This window comes from Falco biarmicus, chromosome 3 (genome assembly GCF_023638135.1).
Source record: "Falco biarmicus isolate bFalBia1 chromosome 3, bFalBia1.pri, whole genome shotgun sequence".
Taxonomy (NCBI): Eukaryota; Metazoa; Chordata; class Aves; order Falconiformes; family Falconidae; genus Falco; species Falco biarmicus.
The window spans coordinates 75,156,605-75,181,435 of NC_079290.1; the positions used below are offsets into that span (position 1 = coordinate 75,156,605).

The window sequence follows — 24,831 nt, forward strand, 5'->3', positions numbered from 1 at the left end:
TAAAGGGGAGACAGTGATTTCCATCCCTTCCCACATGTTGCTTGGCAGGACCAAACCATCAACAAAGGCTGAGGTGACAATCTGGTTTGGCCACATTGTTGCATTTTCTCTGGTGGAATCCATAGCCATCTTTTTCTAGGCTGCAGAGTAATGGAATGATTTGGTGACACTGGAACCCCTTGTTTGACACTGACCTTGATGGCAATTGGCTCAGCATGATCCTTTTTCAGTTTCAGAAAAGTGATGGTATTTCCAGAACAAGCTTCATCTGTCCATGTTCTCAGATAGTTCTTTTAACTTCAGAACCAGAAGGTACATTCATGTACCACTGAGCCGGGGGCCCCAGCCGTTCTGAGAATACTGCCCACAAGGGCTGTGGGTTTTTCCTGGCATATCAAATGATTACTTGGAGTGACTGTACACTCTCAGAGAATCCAGGTTCAGCTATAAGGCCTATTTGCCACCCGTTGGCCATTAATAGGCCAAGCTTGTTATCCTGGTTGTCAGAATCCATGGTAGGAGTATTAAGATGGTTGATTAGATTGCGATAGGTCTCTCAGTTCTGCCAGAGAATTTGATTCCCATATCAAAATAGTTTGTGTTCCTTGAAACTACTCAGTATGCATGTTACCATCCATTGTCGCAGCACTATCAAAACTAGCCGGCTGCAACAAGGCTTTTACCATCCCATACCAGGTCAGCTTCAACAAGTAGCTCCCACACCTTGCCCCAGCACAGCCACCAAACCCCACAAGGTTTCAAAAGTCCATCTACTGTTTGTGCTGTTTCTTCATCCTCTTTAAGCCAGTCCATCCTACTTCTTGCCTCTGCTACATCCAGAGTCTTCCCTCTTCTTGCTCCTCCCTCTCCTCTCTCAGTTTCTTCCAGGTCTCTCTTCATCCAGTGCTCCTCTTCCATACCTCTTAGAGCTATTTAACTACTTAGCTGGAACCAGCCACAGCTGCACATTATCCAGGTCAGCCAACCCACTGCCCCTGAGGCAAGCCCACAGCTGTATATGATCAATGTTAATTAACCTGCCTTCATTACTCTATAATTCTTCTACAATTCCTGTACAATCCCTAAGTCAAAGTTCTACTAATACCAGTCCTTTGGGGGTCTGTCTGCATGAGGTCTTTTAAACTTACTTCATCTAGGTCAGGTGCTGAGGTTTTTCTTGTTTCTTTTTTCTCCTTCAAAATGTATTTAGGTGTTATCAGTTTAAAAGGCCAATTTGTCTGCTTTCTAAGACTTTGAATCTTCTCTGTGCTGGGAAATGGTTTCTCACTCTCCCACTTGGACTTTACTGACTGAACACATGGCTGCACACATTCACAGACAGAATGTTTATTATTTCTGTTGAGATATTTTGCATAGGGTAATGCTCACAGGGAGAAGCGAATCTCTTGACCAAGACAGCTGCCTGGATGCTGATGTTGCAAATATCTCTCCATGGTGTCTTCAGCTAGATGGACTGAGACTCCCCAAACTGTTGTTCCGGTGAATTCTAGCTGACCACTACAGTGGTCATTTGATGATTGATGATTTAAGATCAATTGATGATCTTAAACTATGTTAGAAACACATCTTAACTATGGACAAAAGACAGCCACACCTGCCCATCCTTTCATAGGCAGGAATGGTTTCCACTGACTATATAAAATTACACGTGGTTTGGTCAATTCCGTAATCAACAACAGAAACTCCTTGGGGAAATCCCTGGCTGTGCACTGGGTCCTTCACCCCAAGTAGTTAAGCAATATATCTAAACATTCCGATAGCATCTATCAGCTCGAGGAGCAGAACTCCCATCTATCAGCAGGAGCTCCCTGGGAAACTTCTGGCATGGCCCCAGCTGCTGGGAGAGCTCCTGCAGTGATCAGTTGATTTTGTTTTGAAGTGGCTAGCAGATCAGTTGATCTCCTCATTGCCAAGCTACCCTAAATTCAGTGTGTTACTTCTTTGCCGATCCATCTGTCTTCCCAGCTATGTAGTGACTAGCTGGAGACCTCCTGGAGTAGTCAGTCAATTAATGACTAATTGGCCTCAGCATGCACACAGGCACAGCCTTCATCCAGCTGCACCACGGTAACGATAGAGTAAACCTGAATTTCATCCTTTTATCACAGCAGTAACTCAAATTCCTTTGATATAGCCACAAAACCTGAACTGCTGACCACTGTTTCGACCTTGTATCCTCGCAAAGGAACACTCACTATTTTCTCATCCTCATATAGGAGTGCTCAAAAGCATGATTTAGAGCAAGAGGCAAAGGGTGGCTTCCTAAGACCCTTCTCTCCAGAGGGACTTGAAAAGAGCTGTCACTTCCAGAGCACAGCATCCCTTTGAGCAAGACATGTCATGTCAGTGTTCTTCTGACAGATCCTATTCAGGCAAAAGGAGTGAGAGAAGGCCAGATCCTCTGGGCTGCTCCTCTTTACCTGCCCCGCTTCAGGAGCATTTTCTAAGAAGATTTCCCTTTTCTAGCACTCAGTTTAGTACTGAGTTTCTAGTTTCTGTGACGTCCAGAGTGTGTTTTGTGTTTCTCTTTGTGTTGCACGCACCCAGGACAGCAGCTGTGCTGCACAACAGACCAGGGAGAACATAGGGATTTCTGCTTTTATTGAAAGCACAAGACATCTCAGGGTGTTTCCTTACCCATGTCTAAATGTATAAAGTCATATGAACACAGCTACTGCCCTGAGGGGTATGGACTGGTGATAACTTGGCTGTGATAATGAGGGATGGGTAAACGCAAAGGATTGTGTCAAATACAGAGGTTAAGGATCTTTTATGAAGGGAAAACGGACTTCCAGAGCATCTGAGCACTGTCCCAGAGTGGCTGGATTGCAGTTCTTCACAGAGCAGGAAGACGAGAAAATCCACACAGGGAAACAAAAAGGAGCTGACATGCAGAATGAGATATCCAAGGGATTCTGGAGGAAGACAATACCCTACATAACAGACAGAATGAATTACCCCAGTCTTTCAGTGGGATGGTCATCTTTAATCACTCATCTTCAGTTGAAGTTGGTGTGCTCATCTGTTTAACGATGTTGTTCTTTCCTACGAAAGAACAAAACTTTCCAACATACTCTCTTCTCAGCACCAAAACTTTTTACATGCCAAATTAAAAATTGTCCAATTTGTAAAACCTTAAAATTGTGTGCTTGGAAAGCTGAAATAAAATAGCAAATTCCACTTCTCCTACACACCTTGCTCAAGTTACAAAACTGCAGAAATATGTAAGGGTTTTTATTAGTTCTTATTGTTTAACAGGTAAGTGACAATTATCATAACAAAAAAATTCATTAGGTCTTTTGAAAACAAATTATTCTTGCGTTCTACATATATTTGAACTTTCAACATAACAGCCTACAAAGGGGGAATATTTAAAAAACATGTAACAGACTGATAAACATGAGTTTTGGTAGAAACTAATAGGACCAGTGCTTCTAAAGCAGTTGCTTCTAAAAATTGTCCTCAGATAACTCTTCAGTCTTAATAGAATAATCTGCAAAGTGTCCATGAACAATAATTCAACAATTAGTTGTACAAATAATTGACACTTCTAAATAAGTGAAACTGAATATCAAACCATTGCAATCCAACTCTATACAACTGAGCGTACGATGCCTCAACTTAATGCATTTATACCGAAAAAAGTATTTTACCCTCGATTACATTTTCTTTAAGCATTCCGAGTAGTGACAAACTATGAAAAAAATGAAAAAGCATAAAATGTTTGATCTTTTAATACTAGTAACTAATGAATATGTACAAATTCAAGGCATGAATCTCAAATGCACTGGCATTGATTCACTAGCTGCTGTTTGTCAGCTGCGTTGCTTAACTGCCTACACCTACATATCAAATACACCACAGCGGTGTGGTCACACACTTTTCACATCCTGAAGGAATTACACACAGATTAAGTTATTCAAACTAGTCTGTTCTACTGGGCAATTAGGGCATGTGCATATAGGTAGCTACAGCAGCTTGGCTCAGGCTGTCACACAAAGTAGTAACTCAGTTGCGTTCTCATCTCCCAGCCCACATATGCTTGGCATGCAGACAAATTTTGGCCTCTCAGGCATTTGTGATGGTACCTCTTCCCCCCTCTCCCCCCTTCCCTGGTCTATCTACTATGACTTTATTTAAAAATAACACAACAAAACACAAAAGAAAATCAATGCATTAGAGACTAATAAATCAATTCAAAGTGAGCAAAATCACAACTGGAAAACAGAGTAGTTGGGAAACACATATTCTATTTAAGAATTTCTTTTCATGTTAAGATATTTTTGTTGAGTAACTGGATTAGGTCGCACACGTTGCTTCAAAAGATTTATCTGCTGTCTTCTGTGTCCAGACTGAAGTGAAACCAGGAGGAAATAAAGAGAAAACCCTGCATCTGCTGGAGTCTCTTTTAAACTTGGATGGGCATTCACTTAGCTGAACTGCTTCTGAGCCATGCAGTAGCTCATAGCCTAAAGCAAACCTGTTTGTAATGTCCAGCCCTCAGTAAAGAACTTCTAATTAAGGAACTGACAAGCTACCAACACTAACCAAAGTCAAGTGACAAAGGCCAGATTTTATAAACAAAAGTGTGAACACTGCCCCTTTGTGGTCTAAGGCTGGATTAGAAAGAAGAAAAAGGTTAGTATCCCAGCTACCTGGCATATTTGAAAATGAAGGTGGTTCTTACTGCTACAAGGACCCGAAGACTACTCAGAGTTTTAAAGGATTTAAGCATGGAAATGCACTGGGGTTTTGTTTTGTTTTTTTCTGCTTGTTGGGTGTTGTGTGGGTTTGTTGGTTTTTTTTTAATATATGTAGATCTGTTTATTTTACCGTGCTAACTTTAAAGCTAATTTAAAAGCCCCCTTTCTTAAAAGTTTGCAAAGCCTGTGTATCTGTAGGCTTTCATGGTCATGTATACAAGAAGGGGTGAACCATAAGCTCAAAATTTAAGCTGTGGAAAAGTATACTTCCATTTTGGGAGAACTGAGACAATTGGAGAGGGAGGTAGGGGCTACCAGTGCATGTTGCATTTAGGTTCCTATCTGCAAATTACAAACAGGACCTGTCCAAGGAACAGATGCAGATGCAATGGCTGTAACCCACGGAGGTTCCTGCAGGCTAACCAGGTAGCAGCCAGTGCATTGCGATGTAGAGGCAGCAGCACGGTGACATCTATAATGGATGCAGACTGTTGGGTTACAACTGAAACTTTGACTGAGAAAAAAGCCTAAGTATTCTTAACATATCTCTAGTATGATGAGAATACAACTTTGAGTTTATATGCTCTCTAGTACTCAAGCATGGATCTCTAGCTCCAATGAGAATTTCATCAATCTGTTTCCTCTGTTATTTTAATTAGCATCTTTTGGATGTTTCATTCATAAAGTACTATTTGTGTATTAAATTGGAAGACAGCGCAACACTGATTAATTTGAAACATGATGATACTATTCTCCCCTCAGAATAATAATACATACACTTATACGCACATGCATATTTATACACATGTATATTTATATAAATGTATGTATATACATGTAGGATATATGTGGCAAGCAGCTTGCTCAAACACGGTGTCTTCCAAATATCTGCCTCAAAATCAGTCTTGTTTAAACAAAACCCCCTAACTTTAAAATAATAATAATTAAAAAAAAGGATAGCATTAGACACCATATAAAACATCAGGGATAAGGAACACAATGTGCTATGGCAGTTGTCACACTTCTCTGTTGATGGAGCATGACCACCAACTAGGTAAATCACTCTAAATAGAGTTCTGTCTTGCTGCTTCTTTTACCTATGGAAGCTGGCCTATCTCTATACTACGCTGCAGTCTGCAATACAAACACACTCACAGAGTTTAAGAGCATGCATAGCTCACTAGGGCATCTGTTGGTAGTGAAAGGAAAGGCACCAACACTGCACACGTCCCATGCAAACACAAGTGCAACAAAGAAGAGAAACTGAAACACAGTAGGAGAATTTAACAGCTTCAGACTACAACTGTGATTGTCCCTACTATGCACAGTGGATGACATGAAATCCCGATACTTCCTCTGCTTATCGTTTTCCTAACATGGCCTTTTCTGCCCTCTTGAACTTCTGTAGTTCAATAGCTAGTTCCCAGTATCTGAGATACAGCCACATAAGTCTTCCATTCTGACTTTTACTTCTGTTGAGTAGATTGCCACAGTAGTTATCATGTTTGAAAATATCTTTTAAGCCACTTTCCATATGTAGAGCCACAGCAACAGGATCAGTTGCTGCTTTAACTAGCAGATTTTTCTCTATTTCTAGTCTCTGGCTTCTGGGTACAACAAGACTGCAGTAGATGTCCTGTCTTTCTTTAAGTCCCTCTTCAAATTCTTTTAGTAAAATATTGGCTCTCTTTTGCCACTCTTCTTCCTTTGCCAGACAACTTTGGTACAAGTTACCTTCTGCTCCTGAGTGCAAAAGGACTTGTTTTTCTCGCTCTAACTTCTCCTGCTCCTGCTCTAGGATCCTTCTTTCTTCTACTAGTTTGCGAGACTGGGACACGAGGGCTTCACGGTAACTCAGGGTTCTGTTGCGTTCCTTTTCAAGCTCCAACTCCAAATGAGCAACCGTGCGACGATTTTCTGTGATTATATCCCGATATTTGGCTTCCAGATTTTTTTGTAAAGATGAATGTTTTTTATAATATTCTTTTTTTTCTCTTTCTATTTCTTTTTGACATTCTCTGGTCCAGATCCAACCTGTCATATATAAAGGAGACTTCAGATATAACACATATAACATTGATGGGAATGATTAATTAACTATGCTTCTAAAGAAGCTATTAAGTGGTAAAAAACTTTCTTTCCTGCCCTCCCCAGTGATACTCACTTCTAGTCACATCCCACAAAATCTATTTCTGTGGGTCCATGTTCACAGTAAGTCACTTTAAATGGTCGTATTTCTTTTGAAGTAAAATCTCCCCGTGTCTTTTACTGCTAATACATACACTTCTTAGATTAAAGAGGAAAATAAAATTATGGGGAAACAAACTGGAGGCTTCTAATGCAGGAACTGCAGAGAACTTTCCAGGCCCAGGAAATAAACATACCTCTGCATCTCCTTGGGCTGTCACCAAGGTTAGGCTCTGTAGCACACCGTATGTCCGCTCTTCCGAGACAGGTTTGTAAATCAGAGGTTATTAAACATGGATTCGATTCCATGTGTGAAAAATGGCCGTTGCCTTAGTGCTGTGAACAGTGCTCCCTGGTTATAGCATTACAATCCGACCAGAGGAACCCTCCCCGGTGGGGTCCGGCGTTAGCCCCGCACCACCTCAGCTCGCCCTGTGGCTGGCGGGCGAGTGCCCGGGAGCGGCCACAAGCCCCGGCGCCCGCGGAGAGGCCCGGGCGCTACTTACGGAAGGCGGCCAGGCCCAGCATGGGCACCAGCAAGGCGTAGTTCCACCTGCTGCCTTCATCGCCGGGCTCCCGCCGGTTCGGCAGGATGTTCCAGTTGGGAGGGTCATTTAAATTATTCATGAAGGCACCTGAGATTTACAGCAGAGAAACACGGCGTGAGCAGCCGCCCTCCTGCGCGGCCCGCCGCCAGCTGCGGGACTGCCGTTTCTGCCCCAGGCCCTCACACGGCGGCCCCGCCAGCCGGGAGCTCACCGCGGGCGGGCCTCCGAGCAGCGCGACGCCGCCGGGCCGGCTCCCTGCCGGTCAGCCTCGCCGCCCCGGGGCTCCCCGCTGCTACCGCCCTCCCCTCCCCCGGCCGGCGGCACGGTAGCTGATGCTGCCGCCGTCCCGACGACCTCCAGGATCCTCCGCGCCGCAGGCCCCGGCCCCGCCGCTAGGCCAGCGCCGGCCCAAGGAGGGGCGCGGCCCCGACCGCCGCCCGCGGAGCGGGACCGCCACCTACCAGCCCGGGAGCGCGGGGCCGCGCCGGAGCCTTGTCGCTGTCACTTACCTGTGGGTCCCGCCCCCTCCCGGGGCGGCCCATTAGCCTCGAGAAGGAGGGGGGAAGCCGAGGGGGGCAAACCGACGGGCTTGCCCGGGTGCTGAGCGCTCCCGGCCGCCCGCTCGGGCGGCAGGGATGAGGGGAAGGTTGAGGAGGGGGGAGGACTCCGCACGCACGCGCTCAGGCCGTGGCTCCCCCCTTCCGACACACTTGGTCTCTCCCGCCGAGCCTCGGGGTAGTGGTGCTGGTAGCGGCGCTCTCGCGCGTGCGCCCTTGTCTGCGCCTCGGGCTCCGTGCGAAATGGCGGTGGCGGTAGCGGCTTCGCGGAGCTTGGCGAAGCGCTGGCTGCGGCCGGCGGTGCGGGCGGTGAGTGGCTGCTCTCGGCCCGCTCCGCGCTGCCCTGCCCGGCCGCCGGCGCCCCGGCGGAGGGGAAAGGGCCAGGCCGCGGGGCTGCTGCGGAGACGCCCGTTGGGGAGGGAGAGGGGCCTGGGGCCCCCGCGCGTCTCCTGCCCCCCCGGGGCCGCGGCGGGGGAACGCGCCTGGCCCCCTCCCGGCCCGCCCTCCCCCGCGGCGCGGCGTGCTGCGGCCCGTACTCGCTGTCTCCCCGGTGACCTTGGTGGCGAGCACCCGCCTGGCGCAGGGAGCCGCGGCTGGGCAGCGGCAGCGGCGCCGTGTGGGGCCGAGAGCCCCCTCGGCAGGCTCGGTGCCTCCGGTTCTTTTTTGGAAACGGGGCCGGCCCTGCTGCTGGGCCCCGGGGCAGGCAGCTGGGCGGTAACGGGCTGTGGGCACGGCCGGGCCGCGGGAAGCCAGCGCCGTAGCCTCAGGCCGTGAGCGGGCTCCCTGAGGGGCGGAGGGCGGCAGCGGGTGGCGGCGGTGCTGGGGCCAGGCAGGTGGAGCGCCTTGCAGCCCCGGCGTCGGGGCAGAAAGTTGGCTCCTTGTGGACCTGCGTGTGAAGCTGGTGTTACGTCTGCATGTGGCTCACATCTGGCTAGCAGCTGCTTCCAGCATGTGCGTCTTAAATGTGTGAAAGTGTTGTTTTAGCTGATCTGTAAGCAGTCCTTACTGAAGGCTTGGATTTTTCGCTGGTGAAGTGGGAGTTTCAGTTTCTTTCCACTGTTCTCGCGGTTTGTGTCCATAATGAGTTTGGGATTACAAACGATACACGTGTGGAAAAAGGACCCTGTAAAATGCAGCTGTAGTTGTCCCTGTCTTACAAAGCAAGCACAGAAGAGATGAACTATTGAGAGGGAGAAAGGCTTAAAGTGTCATCATGTTGTAGATGGCAGTGAACAAGCCCTGACTGGACCTTAAATTTCTCGAGGGCTGTGATGTTCCTGGTAGCACAACAGTTCCGGATTAGTGTGATCGGTGTTTTCTCAAATCTAGTGTAACATTTTTTCTGCTTTGTGGACTTTTGTTCAGACTCATTCTGAACAAAATTTAGTGGCAGCAGAAATTCTTCCACATAGCTTTAACAAAAAAGCCTGTGTGGATGGGAATAGCTGTTCTGGAAACTGTTATGTGGAAGCTTAGATATTAAAAGAAAAACAATCTGCTAAACAGTGAGGTGGTGTGGGTTTGGGTTTTTTTTAGATTATTTCCAGAGTCCTGTGATGCAAAATATATTTGATAACTTTTTATAGCACCTTTGGAAAATAAGTTTTTTTAGACTGAAATTAGTTGCAGGGCATTGTGGTAGAATTGTGACTGGAGATTGCAGCAGCAGATTGACCTACTTTTTTCCTCCCCTCAGATTAAACAATTTCTTTTGGGGCTTTAGGGCATAACCACAGTTTATAGCTCTTGGGTTTTGGTCTTTTTGGTAGTGTTTTTTCCCCTCAGTCATTTACACTTTCTTTGAGCAATACTAAGTAGATACAAACCTGCTTGTTGTGTGCTGTCTTTACATACAGTAAAGATTTTCTTTGAATTGCTTTATGTAATAACCAAATGTATTGTTGCTCACCTACAAGAAAGAATTTGTTGCAGTAAAAAAGTGTATTGTTGCTGGAACATTTTGGAAATGAGCAGTGGCAGGTATGTGCTAGAGAATGCATGGCCACTATGTTTAAAGTGTGTAGTGTCGCCTGCCATGTCAATTAGAGTTTTGCTAGCCTAACTTCAGTTGCACTCAGGCCTGTGGAAGCAATTTGGGTAGAGGGGACACTATTTTAGCTTGAGCTGTGATTGTTGGAGTGCTGATTTGCAGATAAATTGCACGTGGTACCTAGATTTCATCTGGCTGTCAGTGAGGTATCTGAGCTGATTCTGTATGTGAAATCCTAATGAACGGTGGTTAATACGGGAGTGAAGATGGGTGTGGAACTGCCCCAAAGTGTGGTAACACTGTAGGGTGGAAGGGGGAGAGTAATGCCTAGAGGAGGGTACTAGTGGAACTCCTTTATGAATAGGTGTTAAGACTGATCTTTATTTAAGGATGGCTGTAAAACCCAGAAGTGTGTTAGCAAATACGATGACGCATTAGGTTCACTGTTATGCAAGAAGATAATTTGGAGAAACTAGTATGAGAAATTACAAAGATAGGTTGAGGAAAGTGTACTGTAGTTCACTTCAGGGATGGGGCAAGAGATAGGAGGCATTTAGAAGTGGTAGGGAGGGAACACCTGTTTGTTAGCATATTATAGGATGATCAAAGCATGGATATAACAGTTGCTGGAAAAGGCACGTATCTCTCCAGCGCATTTCAGGATATATTTCAAGTCAGGCACTGCTGATGTCACTGCATGTGTCACTAGGATGACTTTGTGTTGCTGCTCTCAGCAATCATACATGTGGAATTAGGTGTATTTTTCTGATTGGGGTGAAGAAGGAATACCAGGTTCTAAGACATTGGAGATTTATATGGCGGAGACTAAAATTCTGATTGTTTTAACCTGCCAGAGCAAGGACTGGATACTGGGTAGTTTTGGGTGCTGGGTTTTTTTTGGTTTTGTTTTGAACATGCCAGGGAAGAGGAAATAACTTTACAGAACAGGAAAACTGTGCCATTGTGCTTCATTTAGGGATTAATAAATGGTTCTAAGTTGGTCACTAATTAATAGAGAATGAGAACAAGAGAAATATCTCTTGACTTGCAAAGCAATGATGAGCTGGAACAGATTTCCCTACCACCTAATTTTATCTTCATAAGTCTTGACCACCTGAAGTAATTCAGTTTCTGAGGATTGCTTGACATGAGAGGCATTTTTCATTAATTCCCGTGGTTCCCATAAAGCTGTCTTCATCTTTGTTTACTTATGAAAAAAATATGCAAGACTACTACAGCATTAATTGCAAACATATTCTTCTGTCAGTGCAGCCTCAGATAGGTCTGAGAGACTAGTTAGTGCTAGTGAAGTAAATAATAGTCTGTTAGGCCATTCTCTCATCCAGTCAAAATTTTTTTGTCTTTTTTTTTTTAAATTATTATTATTTATTTTTATTCCCCTGGGTATGAATATAGGAAAGCCAGAACATCATTGCATGTAGCTCTGAAATATGTTGATAAAATATTCTTATATATCTGGTATCAGTGGGAATTAAAGGTTTGTTACATTTGTGGGGTAGCTGAGAATGCTGAGTCTCCTTTGTGGAAATATTTGTTCTACAGTAGTTGTCTTGACCTCTTTCCGTAGTGGCCAGCGGCATGCCAGACTCTTGCACGTAATTTACACTTCACAGTCTATGGAAAGAAAAATGCTTCTACGAAGGTTTCTGATTCGGTATGTTTGTACTTTTTTGTATCTTAAGTAATGCTAGATAATATACTTCATGCTTGAGAGACATGAAAGAACCAGGCTTTTAGTGCAATGTTATATTCAAGTATGTAGGAGATTAAGTTGCTTGACTGCATGGGGGTTTTTAATCATAGAATCATTTAGATTAGAAAGGACCTTCAAGATCATGGAGTCCAGCTGTAATGAGAGATCATGGAGTCCAACTGTAATGATAGTTTCTACATAAGAGAGTAGGTAACAGACGCAGCCTTTGCTGCAAGAGTCTCTTAAGAATGTTAAACCTATGCTGCTTATGTCTCCATGAAAATTAAGTTTGACCTAGCTTGAAATGTTTGTGATCATAACCAACAGATTTATTTCTCCAGATTTCTACACAATATCCAGTAGTGGACCATGAATTTGATGCAGTTGTTGTGGGTGCAGGAGGAGCAGGTCTGCGGGCTGCATTTGGTTTGTCAGAAGCTGGATTTAATACAGCATGTGTTACAAAGCTGTTTCCCACCAGATCTCATACTGTTGCTGCACAGGTGAGAAATGAGGTAGAACAAATGTTTAAAAAATGCATGCTGTTCAAAAGCTGGTTTGGATATGCACATGATCATCATGTTTCAAGGCCAGTCTTCCTTTATAAATATTGCATATCTAGTCAAAACTATTTTGGAGGGCACTATATGTTTAGATTCTATTCAGTGCTTTTTCACTGCATTCAGTGTAACTTTGGAATTCATTGTGTTACACAAAACAGAAGAGCCATGGTGAAACTGATAAATTGCATGGGTTTTTCATAGCCATGTTAAATCTGACTTTACTGTATTTCTTGCACAGAGGCATAAAATAAATGGTATGTGATTTTCAACAGAAATGAGGAAAACCTATTAAAACTGTACTTTAGTAGTATAATTCCAGGAAAATGGATTTTCACTTTCAGGGAGGGATCAACGCTGCTTTGGGAAACATGGAGGATGATAACTGGAGGTGGCATTTCTATGACACAGTGAAAGGGTCTGATTGGCTGGGTGACCAGGATGCCATACACTACATGACTGAGCAAGCCCCGGCTGCGGTGATAGAGGTGAGGCTCACTGGAATTGATGTCAGATGTTAAGTATTTATAACACGGGCTAGCTTCCAAAGAGATCTTCTTACTGGGAAGATAGTAAAATAACTTGTTGGATTGTTATGCACAAGAATTTCTAATGCTTGTATTTGGGTTCAACAGCTGGAAAATTATGGGATGCCGTTCAGCAGAACTGAAGAAGGAAAAATCTATCAGCGTGCATTTGGTGGACAGAGTCTTCAGTTTGGAAAAGGAGGACAGGCTCACAGATGCTGTTGTGTTGCAGACAGGACAGGACACTCACTGTTACATACTCTGTATGGCAGGGTAAGTAGCTGTGAGGTAAATTTGGTTTGGATTTGTATTTGCAATTAATGACGATTTTTTTTCTCCCCCCCCTGGAGTTTGAGGGAGGGGGGAGAGGAAAACCACCACCCCACAGAAAAAAACCCCAAACACTCAACCAAACAAAACGCCAAAATACAAAATGTGTACCTGTTAACATATGAATGAGGAGTCCAGGGGAATGACTGATAACAGTTCTGGATTTCCTTCCTTCCTTCCTGAGGTATTGTACAAGGGTGTAGTCTAGGTGGTGCTTGTTTTTTATCAGGAGTACACAGAAACAGAATAAATTGAAAGATTGTAAATATAATGGCTCTTGGGAAGACAATGGGTGTTTATTAGTATGCACTGTTAGCTTTGTGCTCTGGAGTAGTTTTTCACTGTTAATATCTTTGTGTCTGTTAACTAGACACAAAAAGAATTTATGTAAACCTCCCCCCACCCCCCCACCTTTTTTCAAAAAATCTGAGACAGCAGCATTGGGAAACTCTGAAAAGAGGAACAAGGCAGTTTTCTTTCACTCATCTTTGAACAGGGAGAAACTAGAGTTGTAAATGCGAGAAGGCCTACTGTGCATTTCTGAGCTTGCTGTATGGCAAGTAAGTGACTACTGCTTTAGCATCTTTCCTACCAATTCTACAAACGATAATTGAAGAAAGAATGGATTCTTTTAAATTGGTAGTAAGCTACTTGAAACCTGAAATGAAGTACCTAGTAGCTAATGGTTTTTTTATTTACATAGTAGCTAGCTAATTGCTCTCCTTCAGGTTCACATATATATGCTGTTGCAATGCAAATGCTTAGTGCTGCCAAACATTGGTCTGATCCTTGAGGGCATGAAAGAATGTTTGACTTGATGCCTGCTGTTTCTGCTGTATACTAGGCTCCTGGAGATGTATTCTGCTTCTCTGTGAGAGGTTAAGTAAAACATGCTTGTACATGTATCAAGTACCGTAGCTGACTAAAGTGTTGACAAGTGTATAAAAAAAAAAAACCAACAGGTCTTGCTGACTAGCTATGACTCCCCAGAATTAAGTGTAAGGTAACTTGTGTCTCTTTAAGCTAGAATGGATTTATTAGTGAATTTTAATGATCTGTGAGGAAACTGGCTTCCCTGAAAGTTGATGGGGGTGGTTTTTATCTTGATACAGTCCATCTCCTTTGACAGTTTTGAAGAGAGTTTACTTTGGTTTCCGGATTTTTCTTAAAAGTTCTTTCTTCTGTTTTTCTCCAGTCCCTAAGATACGATACAAGCTACTTTGTTGAATATTTTGCCTTGGACCTCCTTATGGAGAATGGAGAATGTCGTGGTGTTATTGCCCTTTGCATAGAAGATGGCACTATACATCGTTTTAGAGCAAAGAACACTGTCATTGCCACGGGGTAATGTAATGCTTGTGATGGACAGAAACTTGAGCATGCTACTAGTTGGAAGTCTATGGGGATGACATGTTGACATGAGAAACACAATTTATATGTTCACCCCCCTCCTTTGATCAAAAGCAACATAACTAAAATCAGTCTTTCCCTCTGAAAGAAGGCACATACTAATTTTGTGATCAAGTATAAATTTAGTATGAGGTTTAACTTTGTCATTGTTCTAGAATTCAAAGTTGGAATATGTAAGAATATATCCAAATGGTCTTAGATTTTTAAAATGTCCTGCGTAAAGCAGACATTGTTGCAATGCTACCAACGTGTGTATATCTGTAAGGTTCTGAGTGTCCTGTAGGAAACAGCCATTTTCAAAATTCTGGAGAATCTGTTACAATAAGATACCAACATTGTAGTCTAATTGTTGCAGGATGAAATTACCAAAAGATGAGTCTAACTTAGCATTACTTGGTTGCAAAAGTTTGTATATGTTAGAATACTACATGCATTAGTCTTTTGCTGCTCATGGCTGTCTTCTATCTGTTTCAGTATGCAAAATATCTGTAACATATCTGTCAAAGAAAAAATACTTTGTTTGGTTGCCTTCATGATTTGGCTTGATTAAAGCCAGGGCTGTTTTCATACTTGCATATTTTGAGGTGTATACAATATGTAAATTGATATTTCTTCTGAGAGTTTTTCCTGAAATTGGGAGTATTGGCGGTTCTCAATAACATTCAAAGTGAATCTAGTTGTTTTAGGCCTAAGAATTCATGTTTAATACCTGATTTTAGACAACTAAGTTTTGAAACCTAAGAATATAAAATTGGGGCCATACTGAGGATATAAATCACTGTTATAAGCTATTTTTGATAAAACTGTTGGTAATAGTTTGAAAGAAGTCTTAAGGTATTGAATTGAGAGAACTTTCTGGAGTAATTTTTTCAGGCAAAAAGGCTTCTCATACTAACTTAACTATGCTGCTTTGGAATTGTTACTCTCTTTCTTGCATCCTCTGTCACCAGCTGTTTTTCAAATGTGGTTGAGCATAAAAGGGGCAATACCTATTTTGTTTTATTTTGGTTTGACTTGGTACAGGACATGGCAAAACTTATGCATTTTGCTTATTAATGCTCTGGTCTATTTCCACTGTTGTGGAAACAGCATAGTTGAGTGGTATGTGACAGCGATGTGTTTATCATCATCATCATCATCCCTTCCTTGCTAATTCTGTTAACTTTTGTGTTCCATAGTGGGTACGGCCGCACTTACTTCAGTTGTACATCTGCTCATACTAGTACAGGTGATGGCACTGCTATGGTTACACGAGCTGGTCTTCCATGCCAGGACTTGGAATTTGTACAGTTTCACCCTACAGGTACAGAATATTAAATAATACAACATTATTTTTAATGAGTTGAACTGATTTTTTTTATTGTTTTAAAATCCACTCAAGTCAGTTTGCACTTTTCTGCAGCACTTCATTAGTTGCCTGTGACAGATGTTCAGACTTGTCTGCAACTGCAGGTGAATATAAATCTGAGAGTAGTACTTATAATTTGAGAAATCTCAGCTGTTCTAATTTAAAGACCATTAGTTAACTGTTTTGAGGTGCTGTCTTTACAATACTAACAGGTTTTATGAATTCCAAGCTGAAACCATTTCGCCTCTTAAAACTTATGTTTCCTTTTGTCTTTAAAACATTAAAGAGTTTGACATTAGATACAGGAGCAATGGGATAGTTGGAAATGTTAGGGAATGACTTCTGTGGAAGTGGGGTAGTTGAACTAAAGCTACATATTTAGGACTCTGGTTTTATAGCACAGGATCAGTATCTAAGCTGTGAACAATGGTCACAAACTAAAAAACTTCTTTAATTTAGGTAATTAAACCCTTAGTATTAACTTGTGATGAGCGATGAAAATTTTTCAATTGTTCACTTAATTTTACGATGTTATCACAGAGATCCAATGTTCATTTGACTTAACTAAGGTTTTTCCAGTCAAAGAAGCTTCACTGCTTGTGTGATAAATCTGTAGCTTTTAACATAAGGATCAAGTGCATGAGTTGGTTAGCATTTTTGTTTTCTATGATGACCAGTGCTTAAAGGCTAATAGGTAGGCCTTCATTCTCTAAAGGAAAAGAAAACTGAGTAAGCTTGGACATTCCACACAACTTGAAGCCATCCCGTACTGCCTTAACATAGCAGAAGAGGGAACAAAAATGAGCAAACTAGCTTTGAGATAATCAACTTCTGGTTTACTTCAAAATCTTGAACAAAGTAATTGCTGAAGGTCCACATAGTCTTTGTAAAATTCTCCTGACTTATTGATGGGTGCAGATCTCTTCCAGTTCTAATATTTTTAGATATTCTGGGTGGTCCAAATCAACTTGCTTACCTTTTGGAAAGAGTGAAAGGAATAACAGGACTTGTTTCTAAGCAGTCCTGGAGGGCAGTTCCTAGTGGTATGATTAAGGTGGTATAAAATCCACCTCTGTGACTGATTTGCATTATTTTAAGATGACCTTGTTTGTTTAATCCTGATCATTCTGAAGCTGTCTAGATAATTATCTCATTTGATGGTATTTTCTTTCTTGACAGGTATCTATGGGGCTGGCTGCCTTATAACGGAAGGATGTCGTGGAGAGGGAGGTATTCTAATTAACAGTCAAGGGGAAAGATTTATGGAGAGATACGCACCTGTTGCTAAGGATCTGGCTTCCAGGGATGTAGTGTCTCGTTCTATGACCATAGAAATCCGTGAAGGAAGGTTAGTTAAATACTCTTAATGAAGCTGCAGAATAAATAATTTATACTAGACTGTGTACAGTGCAATAGTTCATTTGATAAACACCTGATAATTCATGGGAGTGAGCTTTAATAACTGTTAGCTGAATTCAGCATGCAGGGCAGAAATTTTCCTTGTAAATTTCTAATGATACTGAGGGAACACAAGATGTTAGGAGCCTCCTGTCTGAATTTGGTGCATTTAGACAGTTGCTCAAAGAAGCTTTAATGTATAAGCTCATACTGCAAACAGTGGAGGTAACTTAGTGCTCTGTTCTCTTGACTAACTCTTTGATTTTTACATATTTCTGCAGAGATAGTGGGGTTTAAATACTGTGAATTATTGTGAAAAGAAAGGTGGGAGGTGAAAAATAAGCTTAAATGCTGCCAGCTTCAGCAGTCTTTTCAATATACTAGATGGTCATTTTTGTCAGATAACTTTTGAAAAAAATAGGGGTGTTTTCCTGACAAATGAAATAAATTGGATCAGAAATATTACTAGTGTTTGCAGAATTCCAGTTACGTATTTCAATTGGTGGATTGCTTTTTTTTTTTTTTTTTTTTGGTAGGGGTTGTGGTCCTGAAAAAGACCATGTATACTTGCAGTTGCACCACCTACCACCACAGCAGCTAGCAACCCGTCTCCCAGGAATTTCGGAAACAGCTATGATATTTGCTGGAGTTGATGTCACTAAAGAGCCTATTCCTGTTCTGCCTACTGTGCATTATAATATGGGAGGTATTCCTACTAACTACAAAGGACAGGTAAGTAATATACGTAACTTCTCGTATTTCTTTATCATAATAATAGGAAAACATTTTCCAGATATAAAAGCATTAATGATGATTTTTATAAATGTGAGGATGATGAATAACAATAATAATATCAAATTAATGATTTCAGAGTACTTAAAGCACACAGTCTGATTTGTTTTTTTTAATAACTTGAAAACCATGTTCCAGTCCATCTGGAGATGGGAGTTCCAAGAAAATTCTAAAATGAAGTCACTATTGTGTCTGACAACAATTCTGTTATATCAAGTTTAGGATGATATAGTTGAACAAAGACTCTACTAAGTCTATAACTCAATGTATATTAACTCTCTGTGCCTCGTAATCTCTACACTGAAGCAGATTCCTCTAACTTATAATAGTTAAAGTCAATGTAATGGTGTCAGCTGTATTTTTCAGTATATCATACTTGTTATTTTTCTTAACGTAAAATTTTGCCTTAAAAATGCGCCCAGTTCAGACTTTCTCCCTGTGCTTTTTTGACTTGGTGCAAGTTGTGATAAAACAGAGCCATGTACTCCTCATAAGCATAGCTAAAGAAATCTTATGTTTTAAGGCCATCTGTATTTATGCAGTATTACTACTTACCCTTATAGAAGTAATGTATTCATGGGTTTAGAGTTGGAGAAAACTTTAAATTGCTTTGTGTCATCCTTACATGCACATGGTCTTGGCAGATAGAGGTTTGCAATATTATAAACTGTTTAAGAAATGAGTATTAATTGACTGTCTGAAATTATAGGTCATTACACATGTGAATGGTGAGGATAAAGTCGTACCTGGTTTATATGCTTGTGGGGAAGCAGCCTCTGCATCTGTCCATGGCGCAAATCGACTTGGAGCAAACTCACTTCTGGATTTAGTGGTTTTTGGTCGTGCTTGTGCCCTTACTATTGCAGAGACATGCAAGCCTGGTAAGTCTCGCTTTTTCAGAGACACTTGCCTTTATGATTTCATTTCCACTCAACAAAGAGTTGCTACCCGATTCAAATTCAGAATGCTAGACATAGACTCTTATTCATTAGAAAAGGCAGAAATCTGTGTTTATGCTTTTTATAGGCATGTTCTTTGCTATGCAAATGTTTGATATTAACATTTGCTTTGTGAGTTTAAAACTTTTTAAAACTAGAATTAGGTCAATGCTATTGACAAAAACAGTTGAGACTTTTCACAAACTAACAAAACAGAATATTGAATATGGAGACTTACTTCTCTACATCCTGCATGCATTTTCTACATTCAAAAGGTACTCTGTCTTACACTTCACATGTGTGTATGGTGGAATTTGCTGCCACCTTGTTGATTTATAAGGTAAACTGCAAATGTGAGTGATAAGTGATAGATATTAAAATCCTAACGTCTCATTCTATATATGTAGATTATCACTGCTGAATATTATTTTTAAATAATCTGGTTCAGAACAGTTACTGAGCTGAGAAAACAAAACAACCCCACCCAACCCCCTGACAAAATACTGTAAGGGGCAGTTATATTGCCAGAGCAGCTGAAGTCTATAGTAGTAATCTATTTTCTCATTGCTTAATGTCCAAATTAATAAGACTGTTTTATCAGTCTGCCTACACAAAGTGCACAGAGTGATGGTTCCTGATGGAATCAGTTTAGATCTAGCAGTTGCCTGTTGGCTCTGGCTTTGTGCAAACATATATTTGGATCTTTCTGTGGCTTCTTTGAGTTTGAAGTTGCAGGAGGGTTTTCATTAGTCTGAATGTGAAGTTACAAGTGAGATGCGGTGTGCTGGTAAGATGTTGTGTTTGATTTGTTATCCGTTAACAGATGGGTTCCAGTATTAGAGGTAAGATGCAGAGCTCGCATGTAACTGCCAAGCTTATCAACTGGTCCCTTAACAGATCCAAGAAAGGGCGGGAGGTTTGGAGCTGAGGAAGCAACAAAAGTACAGGAGAAAGTGGTAGGAAGGCACAGGCTTATTCCGTAGTTTAGAAGAATTTGCATCAAGTACTGTTTTTAAGGAATTAACAGTAGAATTTAGCCAGACTATTAAGTTTCCTGTGAACTGTCACAGGAAAGAATGCGAGTCATATATTCCATTAAGAACTCTATAACATTTAAGTGTATGGATACTATCGGTGGGAGTTCAGGGAAGTTTTATAGTTAACCTGTAAGTCAGAGGAAGAAAACTGATTGTTTTAGTCAAGTCTGACTTTTACTAGTTGCTAGTCTATGAACGTGCCAGAAACCAAACCCAAACCCAACCTACTAAACTTACTGAAACTTTCTTACTAGGAGAGCCAGTTCCCTCCATTAAACCAAATGCTGGTGAAGAGTCAGTTGCTAATCTTGACAAATTAAGATTTGCTAATGGAACCATAAGAACTTCAGAAGTGCGACTTAACATGCAGAAGGTAAGCCTGGTGAAGCTCTCAAGTGTGAGGTGAGAGAAGCTGAAAGCAACAGGGGTTTTGGTCACTTTGTGAAGTACACTTCAAGATTTGCCTTGCAGAAGTAAAAGCAGCGTGAGAAGACTGCTCAGCAAAGGCTGTACCAGTTTCATTAGTTTCTTTTTCCTGTCGTGGTTATTCCTCTTGGGTAGTTTACCTACTGTATAATAGAGTGGGATTTTCTCTGTTTGAGGTGAGCAGGAGGTTTTTTCCTCAGGCTGCAAACTTATTTGAAGTCAAAACAGCTCTACATCAAGCTCTGCTGGAACTAATGAAGTTACATTGGATGTTACGCATGTGCAGTACATGAAACTGATTTTGTTTTACTGTCTTGCAGGCAATGCAAAACCATGCTGCTGTATTTCGTACTGGTTCTGTACTCCAAGAAGGCTGTGAAAAACTTAGCCAAATTTATAGTGATCTGGCTCATCTAAAGACATTTGACAGAGGTAATTTGATAGCAAAGAATACATCTTGGCCAGAGTACTTGCTGAGAAAAAGTGTTGTGGTTTGGGGTTTTTTTTCTTTCTTTTTTCTTCTGTAAACCTTTTTAAACTTTGGCTAAAGACTGACCATTTTGAATCTCTCAAAATATTTTTTAGAGCCCGACTAAACATTGTAATTTGCAAAGTACTTGGTCTTACCGGTCACTTTTTGCTAGCATACTCTTTCAAAGACGCAGAGACTGAAATCGGATTTAACTGTATAAGGTACTAACTGCTGTTCTCTCAGAACATAATCCAAAGTTGTTCCTATACCAAGATAAACTTTGTTAGTATCTTCTGAAAAGGCCAGGGAGTTGCAAAAAGGCAGCCAGACTATTCATAGGCTGAGCACTCAGTTCTTGTTCTTTAGCTGAGCAGATAGCACTGCACACAGATATTGCCATGCTTTGCAGTGTATCTTAGGAGAACTTGGTTAATTAAGTACAGCTGATTATGTACCTTTTTTCTACTTGCATTGTTTATTTCTCTCCAACTACTGCTATTGGATGTATCCTAATGCTGAAGGTAGAGCTGGCTTTCTGGGACAGCTGTCACCAAGCATCAAGAAAAGTGTTACAGTAGCTTAAGAGTGTAGGGAATCAAAAAGAAGATACATTCATGCAGGTGAACTTGGGTCCACCTTAGAGATACTTAAATGAAGAACTACCTTGTATAACTAGCAGGTTTGGTTTTCTCTCTCAGGGTGGGTTGGAAAGGATCTGCTAAGGATCTACTTAAAAGAGCTACCATCTAGCCCAGATCTTGTAATCTGAAACAAGGTATGGTGACTGAATTGTAGCTATAATATAAAGCAGGTGAGAATCTATGGTGTAATTTTATCTCAGTAGTACACATGCAACATCTGGTAGACATGGTAGACAACACAGAGACATCTGGTAGAACTACTGAATTTGTCTAAGATTCGTTATGATTTTTGGGGTATAGGAATTGTTACTGAGCGTTGCAGGCAATAGTAATTCAGTATTGCAGAGTACTGTGACTGCGGTAGGGTAGAGTATTGGCTAGTTCGAATCTAAGTTTCAGCAATAGGACAGAAGTAAATTGAGGAATAATTTGTTTGTAGAACAACTTCCATAGTGTTTTAATATTTTACTAGGTATTGTGTGGAACACTGACTTGGTGGAGACCCTTGAACTGCAAAACCTGATGCTTTGTGCTCTACAAACCATTTATGGTGCGGAGGCTCGCAAAGAATCCCGGGGTGCTCATGCCAGAGAGGACTATAAGGTATAAATATTTTCTGTGACATGGATGTAGGATTGAATTTCCTTGTTATGTGTCCTCAGATGGATTACTTAAAAAGTTTTAATTTCTTCAGAGTATAGCCTTCAGAATCTTGAGTTAAGATTAGTGTAGTATTTGTTTGGGGTCCCATCTGCTCTGTCCTCGTTTGTTATATATAAAATGATCAATACATACAACATTGCATAACAGTCTTGAGAGAAGAGTTCCATGTGTGTATCTGATTAAAGAGGTCTAAACTAGGACTATAGTAATAATAAGGTCGTGAATACGTAAACAGGACTTCAAGCGGAATGGTTGTCCTATGCAGGGAGCAATACCTTAAAGTCCTTGCTAAGCCTCAGTATTTAAAATTTGACGTAGGCAGTGTTAAGATAAAACTTGCTGGCTATTAGGAAACGCATTGTGTTACAGCTGTAATTGGAACACAACTAATAATGTGGTTGTAAAGTGAGTTGCAGATGTAATTTTTGGTCTATACTAACCTAATTTTTCCTTAGTTACGGATAGATGAGTTTGACTATTCTAAGCCGCTCCAAGGCCAACAGCGGAAGCCATTTGAAGAGCACTGGAGAAAGCACACCCTTTCATATGTGGATATACAATCTGGGAAGGTACGTTGAGCCTGATGCTTGTGAGTCTTTCTCACTGTCAACAGACAGCTGGTGTCATAGACTGCTCTTGATACTATGACAATAGTGCAAATGATTGTCGCTGTCTGAGGTACTTCATATAGTTCAGTGTACCTAGAGCAAAAAATTGAATGTTTATTCTGTTGTTGAGCAGCAGGCATAACTGGGAGAAGTTGCTGCTGATCTTTGGGAAGTGACTGATTTGAGTTGGAATTGTTTTTCCCCTTGTTATCAGGCTAGTTCAAAGCTTTTTCTTCTCCTCTGATGATTGTAGAACCTGTTGTTGGTGTTTAGCACAAAGTTTTTATGGTATTTCAAAGATAGAACTGAAGTCAGACCCTATAAAAATCTTGAGTGTTGTGTATTTTATCCCATTCTTTGAATCCTTTTTGTTTCCTCTTCTCCATTCTCCAGCTTCCTTGAATCTAGTTTGGGGACAAGTGAGAACACTTCTTCGTGAATAGCTGCTGAGGACAGGAAGATAGGGTGACTCAGTTCAGTCTCCTGACTGATACATTGGGTTCTCTATCTCCAAGACTTTCCTAACTTAAAGAACTAGGAGCTAGCAACCTTAGCCATAACTTTATTTTTGTCAAAAAGGCCTTTTTCAAGTACTGGTCTTCTGATACTACTTCTGGTCAGGCTTTGCATTTAAGGAACTCAGTCAGTGGTAACTTGGTGGAACTTAAATGTTTCTTGTGTTGTGGGGTTTTTTTCTTCCATTTTTCTATGGAAGGAGAAGAATAATGGAGAAATTAATGTAACATCAATGAAGTCATTCAGTTGTTTGATCATTCTGGTTAGCTAGGCTGTCTTGTTTAGATACAAAAGTTTTGTTTGTATTAAAGTTCTTTGTTACCTTTTACTTTAGGTTACCCTGAAATACAGACCTGTGATCGACAGAACGTTGAATGAAGAAGACTGCTCAACTGTCCCACCTGCTATTCGCTCATACTAGTGTTTTATGTTTAACTAGCAGCCCTCTCCGGGAGGGGGTTAGTGTACATAAGCATAGCACAAGCAAATCACAATAATGTTGTCACTATCAGTTAATGGAATATGTTGACTAAATGCTTCTCTAGCTTGTATTCTGCGCTGGTTTACTGTACAATTATGAAAATGGAATGCAAGACAGCTTATGCTCTTTCACCCATCTGTCAAAACTGACAGGGAAAACACAAAATGTGTCTAAATAAAGTGATCAGAAGTCTTGTATTTGTAATTGAATATGCTGTTATGTATATAATCAGTGCCTTTATTTTGAATGTATAGTTCCATATTTAAGAACTAGAAATGCAGTAGCTTTAGACAAGACTGAGATGCTGAATTTTACGAAAATGTGCTAGTAACTTTTTTCCTAAAGCTAAAATTGTAAAAATGTCATACTGTTGTTTTATTGGAGGAAACAAGATAATTCTACTCCAGCTACTTCCTCCAAAATATACCATAAACAGTATATAATCTTAATAGCTAATATCGCTGGAACTTCTGCAGCCTTTTTTGTGGCATGTTCTGTGTTTAATTCCTAGACTGTCTTTTCTCTCAGAGGAACCAAGGGGCAGTTTTGCAGAAAACTTTGAAAACTTGAACTTGGTGTGCTTTAGTGCCAAGATGTAACTTGCAAGGCATCAGCTGAGCGGTTTCTAGCAGCATTTCTGTGAACAGCTCCCAGTTCTTGGGCGACTGAAGTGTACCTGCAGATTGCAATTGCATGAAGCACTTTGTAATTTTTGGTAATTCTTGTTTTCTAACCTGCTGAATGTTGGCTGTTGCTGGAAAAACGGAGAAGATGGAATGTTGCCAGTGAAGGCTGGAAGGATTGAATACACCATATTTACTCTTGCAGTATTTCTTTACCTTACAGTAGGGTGTTGGGATGGGTCTGGGGGAAAGTAGCACATCGAAGCGCTACTCTTGCACGTGCAGAAAGGGGAAAAAGGGATTGTATCTTGACTTTGCCTTTTTATGGGAAAAGCCGCGAG

General features: G+C 41.3%; 2 protein-coding genes across 5 annotated transcripts; one reads left to right on the forward strand and one right to left on the reverse strand.

The window, feature by feature from the left end:
- Window positions 1–3,234: 3,234 nt before the first annotated feature.
- Window positions 3,235–8,108, reverse strand: CCDC127 (coiled-coil domain containing 127). Of its 4 annotated transcripts, none has more exons than XM_056331080.1 (3): window positions 7,969–8,108; window positions 7,418–7,546; window positions 4,255–6,758 (listed from the first exon to the last, which is right to left on the reverse strand). In XM_056331080.1, the coding sequence occupies exons 2-3, from the start codon at window positions 7,536–7,538 to the stop codon at window positions 6,085–6,087; spliced, it is 795 nt and encodes a 264-aa protein (XP_056187055.1). In that variant the 5' UTR covers window positions 7,539–7,546; window positions 7,969–8,108; the 3' UTR covers window positions 4,255–6,084. The 4 variants fall into 4 exon arrangements, with proteins under 4 accessions (XP_056187058.1, XP_056187055.1, XP_056187056.1 ...); XM_056331081.1 differs by lacking the exon at window positions 7,969–8,108 and adding an exon at window positions 7,671–7,960; XM_056331082.1 differs by lacking the exon at window positions 7,969–8,108 and adding an exon at window positions 7,921–7,959.
- Window positions 8,109–8,167: 59 nt separating this feature from the next.
- Window positions 8,168–24,064, forward strand: SDHA (succinate dehydrogenase complex flavoprotein subunit A). The gene is made up of 15 exons (XM_056331079.1): window positions 8,168–8,325; window positions 11,595–11,681; window positions 12,062–12,223; window positions 12,625–12,768; window positions 12,916–13,080; window positions 14,333–14,481; window positions 15,726–15,850; window positions 17,075–17,243; window positions 17,830–18,025; window positions 18,795–18,966; window positions 20,315–20,433; window positions 20,807–20,918; window positions 22,072–22,202; window positions 22,718–22,831; window positions 23,721–24,064. The coding sequence occupies exons 1-15, from the start codon at window positions 8,260–8,262 to the stop codon at window positions 23,805–23,807; spliced, it is 1,998 nt and encodes a 665-aa protein (XP_056187054.1). The 5' UTR covers window positions 8,168–8,259; the 3' UTR covers window positions 23,808–24,064.
- Window positions 24,065–24,831: the final 767 nt, after the last annotated feature.